This window comes from Microtus oregoni, unplaced genomic scaffold (assembly GCF_018167655.1).
Source record: "Microtus oregoni isolate MIOR12 unplaced genomic scaffold, Mior012 000032F_ref0000030, whole genome shotgun sequence".
NCBI classification, from domain to species: Eukaryota; Metazoa; Chordata; class Mammalia; order Rodentia; family Cricetidae; genus Microtus; species Microtus oregoni.
Genome location: NW_024543091.1, coordinates 9,294,318 through 9,320,181, shown reverse-complemented (window position 1 = coordinate 9,320,181; position 25,864 = coordinate 9,294,318). Strand labels below are relative to the sequence as shown.

Below are 25,864 nucleotides of genomic sequence, written 5' to 3'. Positions count from 1 at the left end.
TGTTCCTGATTTTAGTGGAAATGCTTTGAGTTTCTCTCTATTTAATTTGATGATGGCTATAGGTTTGCTGCAAACTGCCTTTATTACGCTGAGGTATGTCCCTTGTATTCCTAATCTCTTCAGAACTTTTATCAAGAAAAGGTGTTGAATTTTGCCAAAGACCTTTTCTGCATCTAATGAGATGATGACGTGTTTTCTATTTTTCTTTCAATTTGTATGATGAGCTACATTGATTGATTTTTGTATAATGAGCCATCCCTGCATCTCTAGGATAAAGCCTACTTGATCATGGCAGATGATGTAAGGCAAAGCACTCAATAGAACAAGGCAGCAGCTACAGAATGGGGAAAGATCTTTACTAACTTCATAGCCAATAGAAGGGTTAATATCCCAAATATATAAAGAACTCACGAAACTGGATATCAAAAAGCCACAAATGATTCCACTTAAAAATGAGATACAGATCTAAATAGAATTCTCAAATGGCTAAGAAACCCTTAAAGAAATGTTCAATAGCCTTAACCATCCAGGAAATGCAAATCAAAACTGCGTTGAGATTCTACCTTACACTTACTAGTAGGGCTAAAATCAATAACGCAAGTGACATCTCATGCAGAGACACATGCAGCAACATACAGGGGCATACACACAAAGAGGAACACAGATAGACACACAGACAAGACACACGTAGATAAACAGACCAATGTTAAAAGAAAGCTGGACTAGCAAGAAGCCCTGCCCTTTCAAATGAAGTGAGATGGGATTGCAATGCAGTTTTGACCTACGTTTCTCTAACGCCTATTCATTTCCTATATTTCATAGACCATTTTTATTTTTTTAAAAAGAAGTTGTAGACACTTGCTTTTTTGTTGATTTTTTTTTAGTACTGCACACTTTTTGTCTATTAACTGTCTGTCGAATGAATAGTCTGAGACTATTTTCTCCCAGTGGGTAGGTTATCTCCTCACTGCTGTGTTCTGTGCTCTGTAGAACTTTCTGGTTTCATCTAATATTGTCATTTTTATACTTCTGTTTCCTGGGATTTTGTGAGTTCCATCCAGGAAACCACTGCGTGTGGCAATATCTTGAAATGTCTCCGCAGCTCTTCTTTCTAGTAGTTTCAGAGTTTGAACTCTTGCTTTTGTATTGAATTTTGTAAGGGTAAGAGGCAGGGGATAGGTTTAGGTCTTCTGCAGGTGCATGTCCAGTTTCCCCAGGCCAGTTGGCCGAAGAGGCTTCTCCAGTGCAAGCGTTTGACATCTTTGTTGAGAATCAGCCAGCTGTAAATGTGGAGGTTTATTTCTGGGACCCCTGTACTGTTCAACTGTCTGTGTGTCTGTCTTTATTCCAATAGAATGCTGGTTTTGTTTACTCTGGATCTGCAGTGTGTTTCAAGGTCAAGGGTTGTGAAGCCTCCATCTTTTCTCTGTTTGTCCAGATGGCTTTGGCTGTTTGGGATTTGGGAGTTGGGGTGAGGCTTCCATATAACCTTAATATTGTTTTCTATTACTCTGCTAAGAATGCCATTGGGATTCTCACGGAGATTACACAGAATCTATAGAGTGCTTTGGGATTCTCACAGAGATTACACAGAATCTATAGAGTGCTTTGGGATTCTCACAGAGATTACACAGAATCTATAGAGTGCGTTGGGAAGTATGTGCATTTTAACAACATTAAATCTTCTACCCCATAAGCATGGAAGGTCTTTCTATCTTTTTGTGTCTTTCATCTTATGTTTAAGGATCTGTTTGTTTTTAACTATATGTATGCATGTGTCTGCGAGTATAGACATCCATAGAGGTCAGAGGCTTCTGAGTCTCTGGAGCTGGAGCTACATGCAGCTGTCAGCATGGGAGCTGAACTTGGGTGCTTTGCAGGAGCAATAATAGATGTTCTTAGCTGCTGAACTGTCTCTATACACCCTCAATCTTTTTTGTTTGTTTTTTTTTCTTACTTGAACTAGCTTAGGTTTTATTGCAGCACAAATAAAAACCCCTTCCCCACAGAATCATAGTCAGAATAGTGATTTATATTCTCTTCAGCTTATCACCACCACCTCATCCTTAGATTATTAATTTTTTCTACCTACGTGTGAGTATGAGTGTGTGTATGTTTGTGTGGATACAAGTGTGTGTGTGTATGATTGTGTGTATTTGTGTGTGTGTGTGTGTGTGTGTGTGTGTGAGAGAGAGAGAGAGAGAGAGAGAGAGAGAGAGAGAGAGAGAGCAGGTAAACATGCATGTATGTGACGATGCATGCGGTGACCTCCTTATATGTTGAGACAGAGTTTCTCACTGACTCTGGAGGTCCCTAATTCAGTTCATCTAGCTATCCGACTTGCTCTAGACGCCCTCTGTCTCCTGAGTACTCAGATTGCAGGCAGACTAGGTTGAGCATATGAACTCTGGCCCTCATGCATTTGGGGCAAGCTTTTTATCTGCTGAGTCATCTCCCCAGGTCAAGGTATTCAATGTTTGAAACATTTTACATCTCCTAATTCCTGGGAATCAGGTTCCAAAGGAAAAAATATCACTGTTTAACTACCAAAGGAAGTCAGGCAATGTTATTTCTTGATACTTCCAATCAAGCAATTTTGTTTTGTTTGGGGGTAGGGAGAGGGAAGCAGCTGCTGTTGCCAATGAAATCTTCATTTTAAGACTAGTCTTGTTGGGGGGTGGCAGGCAATCAACATCACCAGGAAGAATGGGAATTCCCTGCAGACAACCCCCTTCTTGAAGACTGGTCCCCAACAATAATGTTATTATATATTATTATATATAATATATTGTTGTTGTTGTTTGGTTTTTTATTTTATTGATTAGTGTTATTATTATTATTATGGGGTGAGGGAGAGATGGCTCAGCAATGAAAAGCACTTGACCTTTGTTCAGTTCACAGCTGGCTTCAAGTCCAGTTCAGGGTATCAGACACCCTCTTCTGGCCTCCTAAGGCACTGCACCCATGAGGTACACATACATACATGGATACATGCCATACACATATGCAAGACAGGCAAATATTCATACACATAGCATAAAAATAAATAATAATGCCAGGTATAATAGTGCACACCTTTAATCCCAGCACTTGGGATGCAGAGGCAGGTGGATTTCCGAGTTCAGTGCCAGCCTGATCTACAGAATGAGATCCAGGACAGTCAGAGAAACATAGTGAGCCCTTGTCTTGGAAACACACAAATAAATAAATAAATAAATAAATAAATAAATGATGTAAAAAAAATGTCTGAAAGCATTGTGGGCTAAGGCCCAGAGCCTTTTGTTCTGCCCAGCTGATGCCAGCTCTGGCCAGTGCCTGTTAGTGTGTTGATCGTTGCTCCAGGGTGAGACACTGCCTGACTGTCTATAAGCAGGCTGCATATGTGGAATCTGTCCACTGTGTGTGGGATGAGGACCTGGCTGACTGGACCGCACAGCCTCCCTCCCCAGAAGTCACTGCAATTCATCTTAACTTAATGATCTCCCCAGCCCCAGTATCACTAGACTTTCCCACTTTTCAAGAAAACCGGTTCTATAAAGCCTTCCAACTCTAAAACGCTAGCTCAGATTTCAAAGACAAAAATCTTCCTAATTGAGCTAAATAAAACACTTCTGTAGACCATCTCTGGTCCTGCTTTGTGACTCTGCTGAACATGGCCATTGCGAGAACTCTTGGGAACAGACGGTAACCATGGGAACTAGAGAGCAACATTTGAGGCAGAGAGAAACGGAGTTTAGTGGGACAGTAGAAGAGTGATGGTAACTGCAGTGAGCACATGGTTGCTGATGCTGTGTTGTCCTGGCAACAGTAATTATGGATCAAATTCAATCTTCAGGGTCTGTACAATTCCGTTTGGTGTAATTTAATCTTTAATCACCTTCCCTGATAAACCATATCACAAGTTCATGACTCAGATAATTTAAAGGGAACTCTCCCTATAAATGTGATTTTGAATTTTTAATTGTGCATGCAATAATAGCCAAAGAAAAAAGACTATTGACTTGAGAGTGGAGGGGCGGAGAGGGTAACTGGGAGGTGTTGGAGGAAGCAAAGAAAGGGGGAAAGTGATAGAATTCTTTTTCAACTAAAAATGTCATTTTCAAAGTATAATTAATTCAATCTTTTTATTGAAAATAGATTCTTCTCCTGTACAATGCATCCTGACCAGTTTCCCCTCCCTCTACTCCTTCCAGCTCCCCTTAGTTAGGTCTTAACAAAGGCCTATGTACTCCTTCTAATCAGATCATGTTGACCCACCTTGCTTTGGGGGCTACTCCGCAAGGGAGAAGAAAGAAGGAAAGTCTGCACCCTTTATTTTTTAAATCTCTAGGGTGATATTTAGTAAAAAACATATTTTCACAGGAAGCAGGGTTTCGAGTTTTGACTGAAGAGCTGCATATATTCACTTTATGTGGCCAGGCAGCCTGAGGCACCACCGAAGCATCAGCAGGCACAACCCTTCCTGAGACAGCAGCCCGCTTTCTCAGCTGGCCATTTCATCTCTGATCCTAACTAAACAAACAGTTTAGACTAGGGTGGTCTGAGTGGGAAAGTATAGGTTACTACAGAAACAAGCAGGTTTCCGATACGGTTGGTTGGGGAGTGAAGTCTGTAAACTTTAAAGGAAATGACATCTCCAATAAGTGTAGAAAACTGATTAGATCTCTATTAGATTTGGGGTCAGGAGTAGGGAAGAGGCTCAGAGGTGAACATGCAACACAGATCTAAGAATATGAGTTCCACTGGGCTGGTGGTCACAAAGCCTTATAAATAAAGTCTTATAGTTTCTGTATGGTGTCCAGTTCTTTCTGATCATTAGTTTATTGTTATTATCTGTTCTAGCCCTCATGCCTAGCCTCATTTAAGCCATTAAAAATGAAACTGGGGCTAGGAGATAATTCATCCAGAAAGGGGCCTGCGATGTGTACACCCTGGTGCTGAGCACAGAGCCCCAGAGCCTTGTAAAAGCCTGGCGTAGTAGCGTGTGTCTGAACAAGGGCTGATATTCATTGGTCAGCCACACTAGCCTAACAGATGAGCTTCAGGTTCAGTGAGAGACTGTTTCAGGATAGACAGACAGACAGACAGGCAGGCAGGCTGGTAAGTAAATAGATAAATTAAAAAGGAGAAACCTGGGGAGCTGCCTAAGCAGTAAAACCTAGTCACCCATGCCTGAGTTCCATTTCCAGAATCTTCATAAAAAGCCCCATTCTGTTCTGTATGCCTGAAAATGAGGAGATGTTAAAGCCATGGGGTTGTTTAGTCCTGCCCCTCAATCCCTCTGGGGAAGGACAGTCATAAGAACTCAGAATTATCTCCTGATCCTGTCAGTAATGGTTGCTTGAGTGTGGAACCGAAGAAAGGGTAGAGAGACCACACGGACATCTGCTCTGGGTCCTACTCCATCTGAATAGGGCTGGCCACACCCTTGGTCTCAAGAGCAAGTGCTGTGAACTCCTGCTTCATGAGAGCAATGCCCCTCTGGTTTTCCTCCATGTTGTGATACCTATCTGCTGTGTTTGGGCTTCCATCACACTTACTTGGCTGAGTCAAGCTTGGTCATGAGGATACTTTGTTCCCCGAGTCAGTGCAGTAGAAATGTCTGCAGAAGCCCAGGAAAGGGAGTATACGAGGGTTCCTAAACCTTGAAGCAGCCAGAGTAGAGTCTGCAGTTCCCTCTTCAAGACAGCGACTGCCTGCAGTACCCTGAGGATTCCCTGGAAGGTGACATAATTTTTTCCCCTAAAATAAGGTACCATGCAGATTTTTTTGGGACTTATCTCAGTGAGCTACAAGCCTGGTAGCATTGTGAAACTTTCAGCCAGGATTGCTCACATCTGCGTTGATGGCATTTTCTCAGACCCTCTCTTTCATTATTACTGCTGCAGAGGGGAGGGGACCTGGGTGGCAGTCCCTAGGGCTTTCTGTTTCTCTTACTATGCTGATCCCAAGTCTCTGAATTCTAGTTCTTCTGTTTTCTTTCACATTGATTCCCAGTATTCTCCCATGGTTCCTCACCTCAAACGCAGCTGCACACCTGGTGCCTTTGCTGGATTCTGCAGAGGAGGCGAGTACTGGACAGCCAGTTTGAGTCCCTCCTCCTCTAAAAACTCCAATGATGCTATAAGCAAGCACCCACAAAACCCCTCCCCATCTGCAGGAGGCAGCCTATAGCACAGGAAATGCTGTGGGATAATCCTTTTGTACACTGTGAAGATTCATTGCTGTGATTGGCTTAAAAAAATAAGCTGATTGGCTATTAGATAAACAGGATAAAGTTAGACAGGAGAGCCAGACTGGGAGAATGATGGGAGGAAGAAGGATAGAGTCAGGAGTTGCCAGTCAGACATAGAGGGAACAAGAGATGAACATGCCATGCTAATAAGTTTTATTTACTGCTGCATAGCAAAGAGTAAATAAGGAATATGGATTAACTTAAAATGTAAGAGATAGTTAGTAATAAGCCTGAGCCATTGGCCAAGCATCTATGATTAATATAAGCCTCAATGTGTTTATTTGAGAGTGGCTGCAGGACAGGAAAACTCTGCTTACAAGGAAACCCTTCCAAAACCATGGAAAACAAAACAATGGCACAGAAAGATTTGAAAGGGTCTAAGAGTTTGAGTGACATCAGTGATGGAGAGATGTTATTGAGGCCAAAGATCAAACTTAATACGTTCTAGGAAATGTGAGTCAAGTTTTGCCCGAGTTTTAGAAATTAGTGAGAGGCTTTCCATAAATGCTATGTATCTCCACCTACAAGGACAGGGACTAAGCATGGGTTAACCTTAGCCCTAGTGTTTCCCAACAAGGTGGGGATGGGGTGATAGCATCCTTCAATAGACATACACCGATGTGTAGAGAAATTTTGGTTATCATAAATGGAAAAAGGTGCTGTGAAATAGTCCTTCTGTACACTGTGAATATATGTTACTCTCACTGATTAATAAAGAACTGACTGGCTGGTAGCCAGGCAGGAAGTATAGGCAGGACAGCCAAACTGAGAATGCTGGGAGGAAGAAGGGTAGAGTCGGTGGAGTCACCAGGAGACACAGAGGAAGGTAGATGCTGGAGGACAGCCACGAGTCATGTGGCAATACATAGATTAATAAGACTAGGTTAACTTAAGTTTTAAGAGCTAGTTAGTAATAAGCCTGAGCTATTGGCAGAGCACTTGTAATTAATATAAGCCTTAGTGTGTTTATTTAGGAGTTGCTAGCAAGACAGAAACTTCCACCTACAAGAAGAGCTTAGCACTGCCATCTCATCAGCTCAGGAGAGCAATGTCATCAGAGATCCTCAGTGGATAATAGTACATCACAGCAGAGTATCCAGCCCAAATGTCATGGTGCTAAGATAGGGAACAACAAATCCAAGATAGGGAACAATGAGTTCAAATCCTCATGGCTGGTGAGTGAGGCAGCTCCCCTCAATCTCCCTTCAGTTACCCAAGTTCTAGAAGTCTCAGGCCAACCCTAACTCAGGCATCATGGGAGTCACTGTCAACTCTGAGGAGTTACTAGCTGCAAAGGAGTAGTCTTTCTGTAAAATACATCTCAATCACTTTGTACAGTGTTTATTATTTTTCCTGAAATGCCTCTCCATGTTGAGAATTGATTCCCTTGATCATATCTTTCCAGGGCCAATCAAAGATTTCTAGGGACTATTTTAGTGATTGGAAGCAATGACAGCTATAGTGGAGTATACCTGCAATCTCATAACTATGGAGACAGAGGCTGGAGGGCCATGGGTCCATGCAGGTCTGCCTGGGCTTCCTACAGTGAAACCCTGCCTCAAAGAGGAATGGGGAGATAAGATATAGTGCTAACCATAGAAAGTTGCTAGTTTTTCTTTTATATTCTTTTATCACTTCCTTCTGTCAAAAAAAAATCAGTGATCATTTGCTGCCTAGAGAAACTTGGTTTAGTGATGGGGGAGGGGAGAGTCCAAAGTTAAGGTTTAAAGGCAATTAGCAAATCGTAGGCTTTGAAATTAAGTTGCATTGAAGCCGGCAGGAATCAAAAACTCAATCTGGTATAAACAGAGGCCTTCCAACCTTGCACATGAAGAAACAAAGCTTTGACAGATAATTTTCCTCACAATCTGACAATGGTCCTAGTCCCCAGCTACCTATCCTCCACACTGACACTCCCTAAAAGAGCAATCTTATCACCTGTTAGTGCGGCTGCATCCGTAGTCACCGTGTGTTAAGTGCACCTCTCCCTGCTCATTTTCCATATCCCACCTCTCATTATTGTGGAGATCACCATTTTGTCCTTCTTCCTACTCCAGACTCTGTCCCTACGAGGTTTGTTCCTGGTTTTAAAAGAAAAAGAAAAAAACCTGGCAAAGAGATGCTAAGAGTATCTTCCTTAGAACATGCTGGCCAGACATGAACCAGAGCCAGCCAACAAAAGAAATCAGGCTGGCTAATGTGAACAGTGGTTACCTTTGCTTTGTGTTTATGAGCAATTCCTCACTTCTTCTTAATGCTTTTCAGTATTTTCTGAAAGGGCTTTATTAATGCTCTATTGGAAAGATGTTTTGAAGTATATCACAGTCTTCTTCCACCCTCTAGCTCTTCTTGAATTCCATTTTCAGATTCCGCATTAGCTTCCTTGTTTCATGCAGATGTTTCTCTTCTCCTGGAACTCATTCAGGCATTTATCCATCTCTTTGAATGTACTTATCACCCATCTGATGGAGGAAGGTCATTGGTTAATTAATAAAGAAACTGCTTGGCCCCGATAGGTTAGAACATAGGTGGGTGGAGTAAACAGAACAGAATGCTGGGAGGAAGAGGACGTGAGCTCAGATGCCATGTTCCCCTCTCCCGGGCAGACGCGATGAAGCTCTGACCCAGGATGGATGTAGGCTAGAATCTTCCCGGTAAGCGCACCTCGGTGCTACACACATTAATAGAAATGGGCCAGGCAGTGTTTAAATGAATACAGTTTGTGTGTTGTTATTTCGGGTTTAAAGCTAGCCGGTGGCCAGGAGCCGGGCGGCGGAACACAGCCTGTAGCTCCTTCAACACCCATCATTCTTTTGAACTTTCTGTGCAGGATTTCATCTAGGTCATCCTCACTGGGTCCTATACTCTGAGACTGGTACATCTTGTAAGAGACCTGTTGCCGTGGTTCTCGTGTCATTTGTGGCTTGTTCTGGGGTTTGCACGTCAAGAGTCAGATAGTTGTTGGAATTTTGTCTTAATTAGTTAGATCACCTTTCTTCTTTCAGTCAGAAGCATTTGTAACCTTCGGGTGGGACTAGATTATAATCGGGTTGGCATGTCACTGTCCCTTGTATGACTTCTGTATAGGGCTCCAGGTTTTTTCCCAGCCATCCCCTGCAGTGGCGGTGGCTATGTACGGGTAGACCGACCGTGGTAGCAAAGTCACAGTCAACCATCCAGCAATCACTCCTTAGGTGCTGGTCCTTTTCAGGAGTAAAGGGACATTGGCAGCGCTGTGTGTGTGGTAACATTAGTTATTGAGGGTATAAGTTGGGAAGGGGCGAGAAGAGTGAACAAAGAAAGAAAGCACAGTAAGACTAGTAATTAGTAGTAGGGTGGTAGGGAGAATGTGGGGGAAGGGAACAGGAAGGGAAATGTAGGGAGAAAGACTTGGGGAGCCGCGGGAGTTGGCGCTAAAGGTGGACCAAAGAGAGAGAGGGCTAAAGATGTGCTGTCAGGTACCACAGAGAAGCACATCTCTCAGGAGGCTGAAGCCTAACTATGCTACAAACCAAGGGAAGAATAGAAGAGAGGGAGGAAAAGAGAGAGTAAAACTGTTAAAAGCAAGTGAAAGAAAAGGGTACAATCTAGAACCAGGGTGGTGAGGTGACCCGCTAAAACAAAGTTAGGTATTAATTCTCAGCCTCCCAAATGTGTTCAGATGCTCTTAGAAATTACTTCCCTGCCTGTTCTGCTGGGGTCTGTTTGTCGGGTTACCATGCACTGCCCCGTGCCCCTTGATCTGGGTCTCTGCGTGGTTTACTCAAGACCTTGAGCTGCCCAGCAGCAGTTTGGAGGAGGTTTAGGAGCATGTGTTTGTTTTGGTGATTGTTGTTCTTCTTGTTTTGTTGTTGCTTTAAACGGAGTCTTGTTTTTGTTCCTTTGGCGCCAGTGCTGAACGGTCATTGTTGAGGCAAAAGACTTTTCCTGTAAATGTGGCTGCTGCCCTAGGGTGGCCTTTCCCCAAACCTTTTAGAGTGACCATTGCATTCCCTGGAGACTCTCTCTCTCTCTCTCTCGTGTGTGTGTGTGTGTGTGTGTGTGTGTGTGTGTATCATTGCATTTTTGCCATCTTTACTACAATATGTTGTACAGTGGCTCCTCTCTGGTCACGTCTACAGAGGATTCTAAATGTCTCTTGTGGTTGAATATCTAGTTCTTTCTGTAGATTTGGGAACTTTCCGGCTATAGCTTTGTGGAGCAGGTTCTCTATGCATTCATCCTTGCACTCTGTGTGATCTTAGGTTGGTACCTTAAAATAGCCCAGGGTTTTTGGGTGCTGTGGCCATGCTTGTTTCTTCCCCTGATGGTGTTTGTATGCACTACGCTGTTGACTTTATCCTCCATCCCTGATACTCTTTCTGCTGCTCGGCTGAGTCTGTTGCTGGTGTTCGCCTCTGACTCATCAAGATTCTCAATCACTTACATCATTTTTTAAATCTATACTTCCTAGCTGAAAATTTCCCTGCATGCCTGATGTTTTCATCTGCCTCACGAGCTTCCTTGTTTATCTGTTTTTCTGACTTTCCCTCAGCATTGCCACCTGTCCCTGGGTCCTGAATCTGAAACTCTTTCAGGTCAATGATCAATTTCTACTAGAAAACTTTGGAAGTCCTCTTCTTGTGGTTTACCTATTTCAGCATTCTGAGGAGTTGAAGGCTCTGTTCTACTGAATGTGTCTCTTTGCTTGCTTTTGGTGTTTCTTGTATTTCTGTGCCTGTTGGGTTTTGTTTCTCTTCCAGTTGGGTCTTGTTTTTATTGTTTGTTGTTCTTTCTGGTTTTTGAGGCTGGCTTGATGAGACAGTGAATTCTAGTAAAAGTGGAAGTCCTACCCAGAGTAGTCTAAGCAAGCTCACAGGCCTTCTGCTTTCTTACTTCTGTCAAGGCCAAGTTAACAAAAGGCTTCACCTCTGCCCCGTGTTTCCTAGTTGGCGCCCCAGTTACTCAAAAGAAACATTTTAAACGTCAAAGGATACATAGACATAGGTGAAACTTCTTCAGTCTAAAGAAGGCCGTGTTTGTGGGCATCTCTTGCCCTCAGTGGTACTAGCAATAGCAAAGAGCCCTGAGAGCTTGAGATTGGGGTCCCCTCCTCTGACACACTATTGGTAGAGAAGGCCAGAGTCTCCTTGACTTCAGAGGCATACTATGGGGGTCTAAGTAGGAATCAGCTCACATTTATCGAGCATCTACCAGTGTGGCATTTGGTGCTAGGTGCAAACGCACTCTGATGAGGCTTCTGGTCCTCACACTGCACCACCCAGCTAGCTTTTCACACTGTGCACGCCGCATAGATTCCTTCTCTCTGAAGTCATGATTGTTTTACATGGGATGAAGCTGGATACGGCAGAAGAAACTTTGCCTTTAGCCTTATACTTTAATACAAATCGGGGCGGAGACCTAGCTCAGTTGGTAGAGTGCCTGCTTAGCGTGCGCGAGGACCTTCTTTCCATCCCCAGCATCGCCCAGAGTGGGCACGGTGGAACTTGCTTGCAATGTAGAGGTGGAGGCAGAAGGATCAAGAGTTCAGACTCATCCTCAGCCACATAGTGAGTTTGAGGCTTGCCTGAGCAGACTCTGTCTCAGAAAAATAAATAAATAAATAAAGAAAGAAAGAAAGAAAGAAAATACAAATCATAAGACAAGGGAAAGACCTTTCTTGGCAATGTCCACAATGATGGGATTTGGCCCAAGCCTGGGAGAAACTATGATTTCTAGGTTCTCTATAATCATGTCATCTCAGACGGAAGAATCTATCCGAAGACTTGCCTTCCCGTGTCTCTGAAGGTCTCCGAAGCCTGGATTGGTCCAAGTCAGTCATCAAGGAAATCAGACTGAATTCAGAAACTGTATGAGAAATGAAGAAATCGGCATGGGGTCTTGGATGGAAATGGCGGCTAGCCGATCCTAACACCTCAGTCATGCGTGTTCCCAAGGCCTCGGAGTCACAGCAGTGAGAGAGATGCCGTGACTTCCTACAAAGTAGTTTCACGGGAACGCCGGAAGCGAGCGGAGCTCTGTGGCATTGTACTCTCATAGGCTGGGATGAGAATAATAGTAGGAACGAGGAAAAAGAAGCCATCGCTGATGAAAGACTGAAGTGGTGCATCTTCTTAGTTAGTGATGATATGGTAAGGCCCAGTCCCCGTAGGAGCTGCCCCTGGACGGGTGGTCCTGGGTGCCATAAGATAGCAATGTTAGGAGCAAGCCAGTAAGCAGCACCCCTCCGTGGCCTCTGCATCAGTTCCTGCCTCCAGGTTCCTACCCTGATTTCCCTCAGTGATGGGAGTGACCTGAGAGTTGGAAGGTGAACTAACCCTTTCCGCCCCAAGTAGCTTTAGTAGTGGTGTTTTAACACAGCCACAGAGATTCGAACTAAGTCAGAAGCTGGAATGTTAATGAAATTTCCTCAGTCTGACACAAGCACCCTGGTCCACACCGTGAAGTAAGATCAAAAACCTGGGACAAGACTGACACCTAGTGGCGAAAACACGCTTTACTGTATTTCTTAGTAAAATGACGGGAAGACTTAGGCGACTTAGTGGTTATTTTCACATGACGCTGGAGTCAAGGTTTTAAAGGAATTGTTCAGGTGTACATGTCATTAATCCCAGCAGAGGCAGGCAGCTCTCTGTGAGCTCCAGGCCAGCCAGACTACACAGTGAGACCCTGTCTCCAAAAAAGGGGGGGAGGGCTCTTTCAACTTCCTCCCCACTCTCAAGGCTCAGAGAACATTGTGGAAGGTGAGGCTAGTCTACCAAACCAGCATAGTCCCTAACTACACTCTAAAATATTTATCCTTATTCCCACAGATAGGAGTAGTCTGCCACTGTCACCAAGGAAACTTTTCTCCAGAGACCATTAGAGAAAATCACAACCAATCAAAATGCATTTGTGAGCCCCAGTCCCAATGGATACAACCACAAAGCACTTCCACACCCAAGGCTCAGGGAACATTGCAGAAGATTGTAGGAGTCAGAGAATAGGCATGCTCACACGAATGACAGAAAGCCCAGGAGATGTCAAACCCACAGGAAGAATGACAGGCAGCTGAGAAATGCTGAGACCAGAACAGTCTTCCCCAGGAAGAGCACTCCAATTGGTTATTCAATTCTAAGCAGTCGACCCGCAAAACACACACAGGGGTAACGTACAGACAGAGCAGGGTGTGCTAATGGACGAGAGGAAGAGGGAGAAGGGGTGGGGGGAGAATATAAATGTATATAACAATAATAAAAATAAAAAGAGACCAAGAATTTGAAAGAGAGCAAGGACAGGTCTATGGGAGACTTTGAAGGGGGAAAAGGGAAAAGAAAAATTAATCTCAAAAAATAATCTCAAAAAAATAAAAGAAATATGGCCAGGCCTGATGGTACATGCCTTTAATCTCAGCATTTGGGAGGCAGAGACAGGTGGAGCTTAATGAGTTCAAGGCCGGCCTGGTCTACATACTGAGTTCCAAGATAGCCAGAGCTACATGGTGAGACACTATCTCAAAAAAAAAAAATTAAATTTAAATTATTTTAATTTTTTCCTCACTACCTCCATGAGAATAGCTGGTCCTTCTATGTGTTGCTTTCATTGGTTAATAAAGAAACTGCCTTGGCCTGTTAACAGGGCAGAACTTAGGTAGGCAGGGAAGACAGAACTGAATGCTGGGAGAAAGAAGGGCAGAGCAAAAGAGACACCTGGAGCTGCCAGAGTCATTATGCTGACTCTTTGCCAGTAAGCCACTGCCACATGGCGATATCCAGATGAACAGAAATGGGTTAAACTAAGATGTAAGAGTTAGCCAATAAATTAGAGCTAATAGGCCAAGCAGTGATTTAATTAATACAGTTTCTGTGTGATTATTTTGGGTGTAAGCTAGCCGGGCGGCCAGGAAGAACAAGCAGCCCCCCTCCGGCAACAGATAGTTAGCAATTAACAATGTCTAAGGTAACTTTTAGCTTTGGCAGCTCACATTTCATCTGAAATTCAAAAATCAGCCATATTTGTCATGTTTAATAACCTGTCTTCCCATATGCAGCTACCGCTGCCACGGAGGACCACGTGGATGTCCAGGGTCAGGTCAGCCACCTGAGTCCACGTTAGTGTCCGAGGGCCACGATGCAGCCAGGGCCATGCAGATCTGAATGGCCTTTGCTGCTACCCAATGCCATGGTGACATTTGAGCCACAGCTGCAGCTGAGGGCCGTGACTGGATCTGTGGCCTTACTGCAGCCAGCCTCTGTGTTACCATAGAAGGCCATGCAGACGCCCAAGGTCGCAGGCCATATTGGTGATGAGGGCCACACTGCTGCTGAGGCCTTGTAGACCTGAGTGGTCTGCACTGCCACCTGGAGCAATGGTGACATCCAGATCCAGCTGCTGCCAAGGACCATGTCTGGGTTCGTGGTCCTATTGCAGCTGGCATTTCTGCTCAAGTCCAAGTCCCATATTGCCACCAAAGGTCACACAGAACATGGGGTTGGGGCCTTTTTGGTGTCCAGGGGCCAGGCCACCACCAGAACAGTCCCAATCTGAGTGTTCAGTGCTTCCCCCCAGAGTCCAGGCCCGAGTTGCTGCTGAGGACCAGGTCTGGGTCTATAGTCCAGCTGCAGCTGGGATCTGTTGATGTCTACGCCCTGTGTCAGGAGGCCATGGGAACCATGGGTGATGAAACCAGAGGGCCATGCTGAGCTGGCCCCACCCTTCACTAACTCGAGGACTCTACAGCAAGCGAGCTGACCCATGCTCTCAGAGAGATAGCCCCACCCCTCAGCACAGGTGAGAGAATTGACCCTGATGGTATGTAGGGGAGCTTGCTCCACCCCGTCATCTGAGGTGGGTGGCCTCAGTGGCCTGGAATGACCAACTCAGCTACCACCCAGACCCATAGCTGGGCCTAGGATTGGCCCATGCTAACATCTACCCCATCTAGGACCTGCTGAAGCTGGCGAAGGGACTGGTGCTGTGGAACAGTACCCACAGGTCTACTGTGTGGCACACTGCCCCAGAGCAATGAAGAGGTCTACTGTGTGCACACTGCCCCAGTGCCCCAGAGCAATGAAGAGGTCTACTGTGTGGCACACTGCCCCAGAACAATGAAGAGGTCTACTGTGTGCACACTGCCCCAGAACAATGAAGAGGTCTACTGTGTGCACACGGCCCAGTGCCCCAGAACAATGAAGAGGTCTACTGTGTGCACACTGCCCCAGAACAATGAAGAGGTCTACTGTGTGCACACTGCCCCAGAGCAATGAAGAGGTCTACTGTGTGCACACTGCCCCAGTGCCCCAGAGCAATGAAGAGGTCTACTGTGTGCACACTGCCCCAGTTCCCCAGAACAATGAAGAGGTCTACTGTGTGCACACTGTCCCAGAGCAATGAAGAGGTCTACTGTGTGCACACTGCCCCAGTACCCCAGAGCAATGAAGAGGTCTACTGTGTGCACACTGCCCCAGTGCCCCAGAACAATGAAGAGGTCTACTGTGTGCACACTGTCCCAGAGCAATGAAGAGGTCTACTGTGTGGCACACTGCCCCAGAACAGTGAAGAGGTGTTGGAGAGGGGGGCAAGAAGAAGCAAAGAAGTTTTTTTGTTTGTTGGTTGGTTTGTTTTGTTCTTGCTTTTATTTGCTTTTTTTGATTTTTTAAAATTTTCTTTTGGGGGACCACTGAAGCGGAGAGGGGAGGCTATGGGGGGATTGGGAGGTAAGCGGAATTGAGGTGTATGATGTGAAATTGCCAAAGAATCATTTTTTTTTTTAAAAAAGCACCTGTTTTCCAATGTTTTCTTCCTCTTTTAGAATCTGCTCTGTTTCGCTCTTGCATCTTACCTCTCCTCTTGGTCCACACTTGCCCTTTATTTTCATAGTACACGACTCCCGGGATGCTGCAGTGTTCACTTCTGAAGAAAGACCCGAGTCAGTTGGCTGAGCTTGTTGGTTCCGCCTGAGCAAATTCAACTGTCCCCACTTACATATCTGTAAGTCTTGCAGATGAGATTCGAGTCCCCAGGGTTTGGAGTTAACTGTGGAAACCAAGATGACTGAGGCTCCCAAGCCCTTGCTGGCTACCCCAGGACTATTTATTAAATACTCTCCATTTTTAAAGGCCACCACATCTTGAAAGAAACATTTGTGATCTTTATTGAACAGTTTCAAACAAATCCAGACCAGGTTTCACATTCTGAATCTGATTCAAGGACACAGGTCATGCGGGAATAAGTACTATCCAGTGTGCTCCCTGACGTATGCGAGTGTGTGGGTGTACATGGCAGATCTGCTAAGAAACCTGCTTGAAAACATGATTTAAAACCCCACATTACAGTTTACTACAACATAAATGTACTTAACAACTTCTAATTTCAAAACAAATTACCCCAGGAATCAACTACCCTTTAAATAAAAAAAATAATTTATGCTCTTCTTAAAGGAATTCCAACAACTTAAAATAGTTCCAACTCCATGTATGTACACATAACTTAGGGGTTCTGGAGCGCGGCTCTGCTCATGCAGCAGCGGCATGCTGGAGAGGCTCACAGGGGCCTTTCAGAGAATGCGGTGTAGCTCCTCACTCTGGCGAAGAACAAAGGGGTGTACATCTTGTCAATCTCAAAAGCACTGACTGCAGTCTCACCAGTTGATCTAGAAACAAAGTACAAAACCACTGGAATGAGGAAATTCCAGTTTACGTGAAATCCCTGCATGTTCATACAGGGTGGGTTTAAAGTCTAAACAATGAAGGCACACTGTAAAACATTTAAAAACTTCCTTCAGAAACCATTTGTATTAGCTGCATAACATATAACCCCTGCTTGTATCATAACTTATTATATAATTTTTTTAGAAAGTTAGGTTGTTTCTGATATTTGGCAATTAAAGTAACGTGTTATTCTTCATCATGACCCTCTACATATATGTAAAAGAATTTCCACGTCAAAGGCTACCGACAAACCTGCAGCCAGTGTTAAATACAACAGAACTAATGATTTAGCATTTGATTAATGGCAAAGTCCTAAGTGTGTGCGTGCTCAGGGGGCACTACTCATGCTACTGCATCCAAAGAGTGCACTCCTGAAGAGAAAGCAGCCAGGGCAGAAAATCATGTGATTCTGACGAGTACAAGATTGTGGCCAAAAGCAGTTAAAAGCACTCCCCTCCTGGAGAGTGATTCTTACTTCCTACGGGGGCAAGCACAAACTGTAGCAACATTCACTGGCTGCCTTCTACTTAAGGGTGTTACTGTGAAAAGTAGAAAACATCACCATTAGATCACAGATAGAATCAAGAGGGGAAAGGCTGGCATGTGAGGGAGCCTCCAAATGAGCACTGAGGAAGGTTGACCCTGCATGCTCAAGTCTGTAGAGCACATCCATGGGAGCCTGCCTCAAAACTTCTCTTCCAGAATTCTGGATTCAACCTGCATCAAGAGCCCCAGAACACTAATCTTCTCTCATGGCAGTCACATGACCTAGCATTTCTGAACTTTTTATTTCTGTACTGCTCATTTTGATATTCTTAATTAATTAGGTGGTGTGGGAGGTCCTTTTGTTGCTTTTATTGGCTAATGAATAAAGAAATTGACTTGGCCTACAGTAGTATGGGAAGAAGAAGGCAGAGTTAGGGAGACGCCATGGAGCTGCAGCCAGAGATAGACATGCTAAAAACTTTGCTGGTAGGCCATGACCTTGGGGTGATATACAGATAAATAGAAATGGGTTAAATTCATATGAAGAGTTAGCCAATAAGAAGCTAGAGCTAATGGGCCAAGTATTGATTTAATTTATACAGTTTCTGTGTGATTATTTCAGGTCTAAGCTAGCCAGGCAGCTGAGAACCAACAAGCGGCCCCCTACAACAATTAGGTAACCAGACTAAACCCTAGCTCACAGAATTTAGAGTTTTAAACAGGAATCACCTACCTAATATTAACATTTGGCTTTGGGTTATACTGAGCACTATTTTAAAAACAGATAGTTTTTAAACAGATATTTTAAAAACAGATATAAAATTGTGTAAATATAATTTTTAAAACCATTGTATAATCTCTAAGAACAATCCAACAGAAATGAAGTAAAAGGCATTAACGTGACCTGTAGGAAAACGACCTTGGAGATGAGTCTACAGCAGTCAATGAAGGAGCACTGTGTTCACAGCATCAGGCCTCAGCTCCATGAAAGGAATGTCCCCTTCTTATGGAGGGGTTGTGGACACTGAAGCTTGGCCTTCCGCACTTTGACTCCTGAAGCGGAAGCACTGACTGGGCAGGAGCGGCAGGGCTCCACTTCCTCACTCACGCTCAACTGTTTTACATTTGAGCCTCTCTTTTCTTTCTTTTTCTTTTTTTTTTTTAGGTTCATTGTAGTTTTACACTGTGGTTTTACTTTGTAACAAGATACTGAAGAATTCCAAACATATCAAGCTTCTCAAGCTGAATATAAAGTATACTTTTATGCTAGTCCTAGCTTCTTTATTTTAAAATTTGTTCTTGTGTGTATGGTTATTTTGCCTGCATGTGTCTGTACACCACGTGTGTGTCTTGTGCCTGTGGAGGCCAGAAGAAAGCATCAGATGCCCTGGAACTGGAGATACAGATGGCTGTGAGCTGCCAAACGGCTGCTGCAGATTGAACCTGGGTCCTCTGGAAAAATCAGCAAGCAGCCTTAACTGCTGAGCTGTCTCTCCAGGCCCTAATCTTGGCAGTCTTTCCTGCATTCACCTACTTGTATGTAACGTGACAAGAGTGGTGGATCCAGATGAGTTTGTTGAACCTCTGCTGGCCACTGGAGCACAGCTGCAGCCCCACATGAAAACTGTGATCTGCTTCTTGTACAGGAACACGACGGAAATATCTGTACTTATAGTCAAGTGGTTTCTGTAAAAGAAAAGACTCGTGAGCTATGATAACCGTGTATGGACATATGATGTCAGAGTCACACTACACGTAACTTAATAGTTACACATTGCAGACTTGAAAAAGCAGCAAGTAAAATACCAGGTTTGCCCCCACCATCACAGTAACTTCATGTTAAATACATGGCTGAAGAAATGAGGACCAGGGAGGTTAAACCCAGCAGCTTCAGAAATAAAACTTCTGTCTCCTAATCCTAATAGTTTCTTCTATTAGGAAATACTCCTTTAAAATACTTTTTAAGGGCTGGAGAGATGGCTTGGCAGTTAAGTATACTGGCTCCTCTTATAGAAGATTTGGGTTCAATTCCCAGCACCCATATAGCAGCTCACAATTGTCTGCAACTCTGGTCCCAGGGGATTCAATGCCTTCTTCTGACCTCTGCAGCTACCAGGCACACACATGGTACACAGACAAGCATGCAGTCAAAGTATCCATACACAAACAATAAGCAAAAATTTAAAAAAAAATCTTAAGGCAGTAAGTGATAAATTGGTGAAGGCTATTAAAGAAAGCATGATGACACACGCCTTTAATCCCAGTTCTGGGCAGAGACAGGTGGATCTCTGGGAATCTCAGGATTCCCAACCTACAGAGTGAGTTCCAGGCCAGTCAGGGTTATAGAGTAAGACCTTATCATATATATATATATGTGTGTGTGTGTATGTATATATATATATATGCATTACACACAATAAACATATATGTGTATATATTATATATAGTATTGTTATATAAAATTTATATATATAATGTTTATATATAAAAGCACAGAGTACAGCTCATCTTTTACAACAACAACAAAATAGTCCATAGACAAATGGGTGTGATGAATTTCATTCTAATAATACTTTTGCAAATTAAGAACACTGTGACTGGTTTCATTATAAAAGGATACCGACATGCTACATGGGAATTCCTAAATGTTTTTATTAGAAATAAACTAATGATGCCATCAGAAAACACACAGTCACAGCCAAAGTAATTATCTCTGTTCTTCAGATTGTTGCACCACAACATTCCAGGAGCCTATCAAAGGAGGCAGGGAAGCCAGGGATGCGGTCTCAGGACGATGGGACTCACAGATAAGCCCTGCATTGTCTCACTATATGACACTAGGAGGAGAGAAGGAGCCCACAAAAACTGCCACTTACATAGGCAACAGACACGTACTTGTTCCAGCTACCTCACAAGAGATGTGACAGATACGCACTGTGACTTTTCACCAGGACTGGACAAAGGAACTTAGAGAAAGGTGTGAAAATAGTAACTCTTTAATCTGCCAAGAATTTGGAGCACTGCAGAGGGTGACATATATTAGTAAGCATAGTTCTTCACAAAAACAGAAGTGGGTAGTTTTTTTTCTCAACAAAATGCTCTCCTTGCAAGACTGGCAAAAGAATAAGTAGTCTGTGCAGGTGGCCCAGGAAGCAGCAGGCCCCCTGATGGACAGAGACATTCCTATGTGTAAGAATCCTAGAATAATGTTCTGGAAAGACAAACACACTGTTTCAGATAAAAGAGCAGAAAACTCCAGCTGTGCTGGTAGACCTGTTAGAGGTCAGCACCCATCTTACCCGGAAGACCACTGTGTTCCTAGCTGGGAACGCACGGAAGAATGGGCTACGGAACAGGAACACCACCAGTTCCATGGGGGCATACTCACGTCTTCTTTTTTCTTAGTTAGTACAGCAAATACTTTGGTCTGATTGTCTGCATCTTGTGACAAGCGATAATGACCCAGCAAAATTGCATCCGTTCTAAGAAATAATAAACACATCTTAAATCAACCAGTTATAGTTACTGGAGTAATCTAGGAAACTGAGCTACACCACCACCTGATCAACTCGCCTGCAAACGGTTACTAACTAGTTCAAGAATGAACTTTAAGTCCGAAGCCCCAAACCTATTACACAGGCTGCCTAGGGAAAGGCTTCTGGAGACTGTTTCCCCGAAGCCCTGTGCCTGCTTTTAAGTCATACATATTCAATCAGAGCAGGTTAAATCTGAAAATATGGACTGGCTAGAAAGCTATATAAAAACACTACCTGGTGTTCCTAGTTCTTAAACGGGGAACAATGGACTGAGGCTCCTCGGGGGTTGTCAACATCATCACATGGCCATCGGGAAAGAATCTTATGTACCTAAATAAAAAGAAAAACACCAACACCACTATATACACAATATAAAACATGCCCTTATTAGTTTGCAGTACCAACACTTGGTCATAGCTTTGAAACCCAGACTGAAATACCATCAGCAAAGCACTGCTAAGATAGGAATGCATGCACGACAAAGTCAGCCTATAAGGACAACTAAGGCATTCTATAAACTCCCTTGGGGATCTGCTGACCTTTTCATTTTACTCACTGGATAAACATTAACTTGGATCTTTTCGACCCAGATTCTTTAAAGCCACAGATGCAGGCCAGAATGGAGCTTAATTGACAGAGTAGTCACTTAGCACAGACAAGGCCCTGTGCTGACCCCCAGCAGCATAAAACTAGGTGTGGTGGTATACTTCTGCAATTCTTAGCAATCAGGGGGTGGAAGCTGGAGGATCAGAAGTTCAAGGTCATCTTTAACTATGTAGTGAGTTTGCAGCAAGCTTCAAACAATAAAACAAATTACAAAAAAAAAAAAACTTGGCTCTTTTGTTAAAGTTCTCTATTTCCCTAAGACACTAATGAATACCCAACAAAGTGGGACCCAATAATCAATATACTAGCACTAATCTACTTATTCTCATCAGCAGTCACACTTGCTAACACTCGCTGGGGGGGGGCAAGCCTTGTATGTTATAATCATAACAAAGAAAAAGGGCTCTAGACTGCAACTAGGGGCTGAAGGACTTACAAAATTTATATTAATCTTTTGGTTTTCGAGTGCAGTTCCTGTCATAATACTGGATAAAAATACTGAGGATCATTCTGTGGATAAATCATAAGCAACAGAAAACAGACTGAATAACTAAGAAGCCGACACTGGCGAGAGCTCTCACGCACTCCGTGTACACAGCTCTACCTGTAGTATTCCACTTGGTGCCAGGCTCTATAGAAACCATCCAGAGACTGCTCTCCCTGGCGGATATATGTGGTTTTACTGATGTACACGCCTAGAAAAAAAAAAGTTGTCTTAAAAGTACATAAATACAATTTAAGTCAGAATCATATACCATAGTATTGTTTCCCTTAATTATGCTCATACATACTTTAGTCTATTACAGAAATGTACTTAAAACAGTGCAGATCATGACATCTCCTGAGTTGAACTTACCATCAAAGCGAACACGAGGCCGTTCTAAAAACATCTCTCTCCAGGATGAGTACGGGACGAGTTTCATACAGCCTCTACCCCACACTTTCAAGCAAGCCAGACGCCATATTTCAGGGTCTCTAGGTAGAAAGCACATCACCAATAAGTGTTAAAAGCTAAGTCCTTAGAAGCAATGAATAGTTTGACTACCATGCATTTCTTTTTAATTTGACAATTATTTGTTGAGCTCCTCTGAGACACTGTCTCAAGCAGCAGGCAGATGACCTTTTGTTTACTGGTCAGAGGAATATGCAGATAGAGTGCTCAGTGTAAAATCCAACCACAGAAGTAGCTAGACAGGAATGACACTGTTCAATAAACTGGTCCTTTGGGCAGGGTGACCACAGGGACAGGGAAGACTATCCTGGCAGGTGTGGCCAGTGCAAGGTTTGGGTTGGAGTGTGAATGATGGGATCCGCAAAGAGCCAGTAGGAGCGCAGGCTGCAGAAGAGAGGGAGCTGAGCAGGACGGAGGGGGAAGCCTGCAGCAGGAGAGTGCCAGCTTACCAGAGCTGCACGCCACTAGAAACTGAGCGTGACTCTGCTTTCAAAGGACAGCTCTGGGAGAAATGGAGTAAGGAAAGGTGACAGAATCTGAGACAGCATCAACAGAACAAAGTCAGTGCATTCAAGACAACAGAGGATGATAAAGTGACAGAAAACCAATTTAAAGAAATAACAGCAGAAAACTTTCCCAAACCTGGAAACAGACAAACACCCAGGAATCAGGAAGAACAAAGGATCCCAACCAAATACAACCAGAATACAACAAAGAAGTTCTAATGTGCCTAGCAACAGACTTCCAACAGGAACTTCTACTAAAGATCAAGGACATGGGATCCCATTCTAAACCCTGAAGGAAACAAACTGCTAAGCAAAGACGAAGGACCCAAGGGAGCTGGAGAGAGTCCTTGCCAGGACTGCCACAGAGAATCCAACAGCAAAGGGAAACTGCATGAAACAAAGGGAAACTGGGTGAGGGAGAGCTCTGCAAACAGCAAGAAGTGGCAAGAGCCCTAAATGGAAGGGCAATGCAGAGAATGGAAGAACTGCAGCTTCGGTGCCAGCTGCTGGGGACAGGTTGTCAGTGCCAGCTGCTGGGGACAGGTTGTCTTTGTGCTGCCAGGAAAAGGAAAGTAGCTCAGTGTTGGCAGCAGCAGTTCAAGAGCAGGCTGGCAGCTCTAACTGTGGGACCTCACAGGCTATGGGGGGAGGGCTGTATGCTGGGAATTGAACCCAAGGCCTTGCACATGCTACACAAGCACACCGCCACTGCACTATCTACAGGGGTTTAATACAGTTAGTTCCAGGAGTTGGCTGGTGTAAGAGTGGCTGCCATGCTTCACAAGGAAACTCACAGTTCCCTGATGGCAGAATCTAAGCTGCTACAACAACAGCCAGTGTTAGATATCCTTCAGCCTTAGGGTAAGCGGAACATCTGATGCTGGCAGGAAGCCCTGGCCTGTGCGCCTCCCAGCCACTCAGCATTCTCAGATCAGCAGGTGGCACTGCCTCAAGCTAAAGTCCCATCTGCATTTTCCCTGGGGGTACTTGGGGGGGGGTCTCTTGGCACTGCAGCTGATGAGAGGGTCCCAGCTTTACCTGTGTCTGCCCACTTCCAGCAGCTCCAGGAATACAACTCCTAGAGTTCCACTACTTGGTGCCATCTGCACTCTGTGGGAATGGGGCAAGGGTTCTTCTCCAGCCTGTTGCCTTGAGACTTGCTAGCTGTGAGTGCCAAAACCCAGCACCATCCACCACTATCTCTCAGAACCTGGGGGAAAAAACCTGATACACTTTCAACCCAGGTTCCCCAAAGCCCTGTGTGTTTATAGCTTGACCCTCAGTTAAGGGCTACTGGGAGGGGGCAGAATGTTAGCAGGCAGAAGCTTTGCGACCTTTAAAGTTTCTTCCTACTCTTTCTTCCAGCTACCATCAAGTCAACAGCTGCCCACACCACATATTCCAAACCATTATGTTCTGCCTTGCTGCAGGCCTCGAGGCAACAGACCAAAGACCAACACCATCACCCAAAATAAACCTCATAACAGAACTCTACCACAAGTTCCATTTGTGCCCACAGCTCTAGAACCCCCAAAGTTGTCATACACATATGGCTCCCCGAGAGAAACCAGGAAAGACCTCCTCCCCAGTCCACAGCATTAGTGCTGCAGCTGCTGGGGCCAGAAAAGCACTGGCAGTGCCTGGACCCAAGCCTGTCTTATTCATGCCCTACACTTCCAGGACTGATTACCAACGTTTGCCCCACACAACCTAGGGACATTTTATCCACATCCTGCAGACAACAGATACCAAAACCACAAGACCCAGAACTATAGACACTCAACCCATAGGATCTAGTACAGCCACCACATCCGGTATCCCCAAGAGTATAGACACACCAGAATCACAAACCCCACTCTTACCCACATAAGCCCTATAAGGCCTGTGTACATGGGACCACAGCTGCTGGTGCCAAAAGATAACTTGTATTTGTCACTTGAGACCTGGTTCCCACAAGCGGCTATCAGAGGTCCAAGTCCCAGAGCCACTCACAATTGTCCCTTTGCATCCTATTACTTCTGGGGTTACTGATGTCACAGACCTCACCACTAATTTGGTTTTTATCACATGGAATCTAGGCAAGGTGACATCCTACCTTATGGCTCCCAAAACTGGACACTGGCACCAAAGTCCAGGCATTTCCCACATCTATCCTAAGAGTTGTGACAAGGTCTTTTTCAAATCCTATGGTTCAAGGACCACAGCTGTGGGCATCACAGACTTTGGTATTGCTGGTGCTTGTCAGGATGGACCTAAGGACAGCCCTCTGGGCATCTCATACAATCAGGACCCAGAGGAGCCTGAGGACACAAGAGTCTGTGCCCACTGTAAAGTTGTATCTTGCCTTGGTGACTCATTGCAGTCTAGACGATCAGGTGCTCAGAGACACCGCTGACATCAAGCAGAGCCAAAAAAGATCAATCACAAAGATGTCATACATTTAAGTTCCCTTCTAAGCAGAGCCAAAACCCCAGCTGACTCTATATCCCATCTAAATGGGGGAAAAATATTTCCAAGAAGTACAGGAAATAAAAACAAAAGGAGATGAGATAGATTACTTCAAAATAAGGTTTCTTTCTGGGTCAATGGATGGCTCAGAAGGGATGGCACTTGCTACTAAAACTGATGACCTGAATTTGGTCCCTGGGACCCAGATGGTGGAGGAGAACACTGACTCCAATGAGTTGTCTCTGGCCTGCACAGGCATGGCGAATGCTGTCCACATACATGTACATACTAACACATAACCAAATATAATAATTTAAAAGGTTTCTATGACGCGAATGAACTTTAACTCCGAAGTCCCAAACCTATTACACAGGCTGCCTAGGGAAAGGCTTCTGGAGACTGTTTCC

The 25,864-nt window shown here is 44.3% G+C and overlaps 1 protein-coding gene across 1 annotated transcript in view; it reads right to left on the bottom strand.

The window, feature by feature from the left end:
* Positions 1-16,346: 16,346 nt before the first annotated feature.
* Fbxo9 (F-box protein 9) overlaps positions 16,347-25,864 on the bottom strand; it is a 32,375-nt gene continuing 22,857 nt past the window's right edge. The window contains exons 8-13 of the mRNA XM_041679414.1: positions 22,408-22,526; positions 22,156-22,246; positions 21,180-21,275; positions 20,798-20,891; positions 18,944-19,095; positions 16,347-16,865 (exon numbers count right to left, since the gene is read on the bottom strand). Coding sequence (XP_041535348.1) covers positions 16,757-16,865; positions 18,944-19,095; positions 20,798-20,891; positions 21,180-21,275; positions 22,156-22,246; positions 22,408-22,526 — 661 coding nt within the window. The 3' untranslated portion in view covers positions 16,347-16,756. The remainder of the gene's footprint in view (positions 16,866-18,943; positions 19,096-20,797; positions 20,892-21,179; positions 21,276-22,155; positions 22,247-22,407; positions 22,527-25,864) is intronic.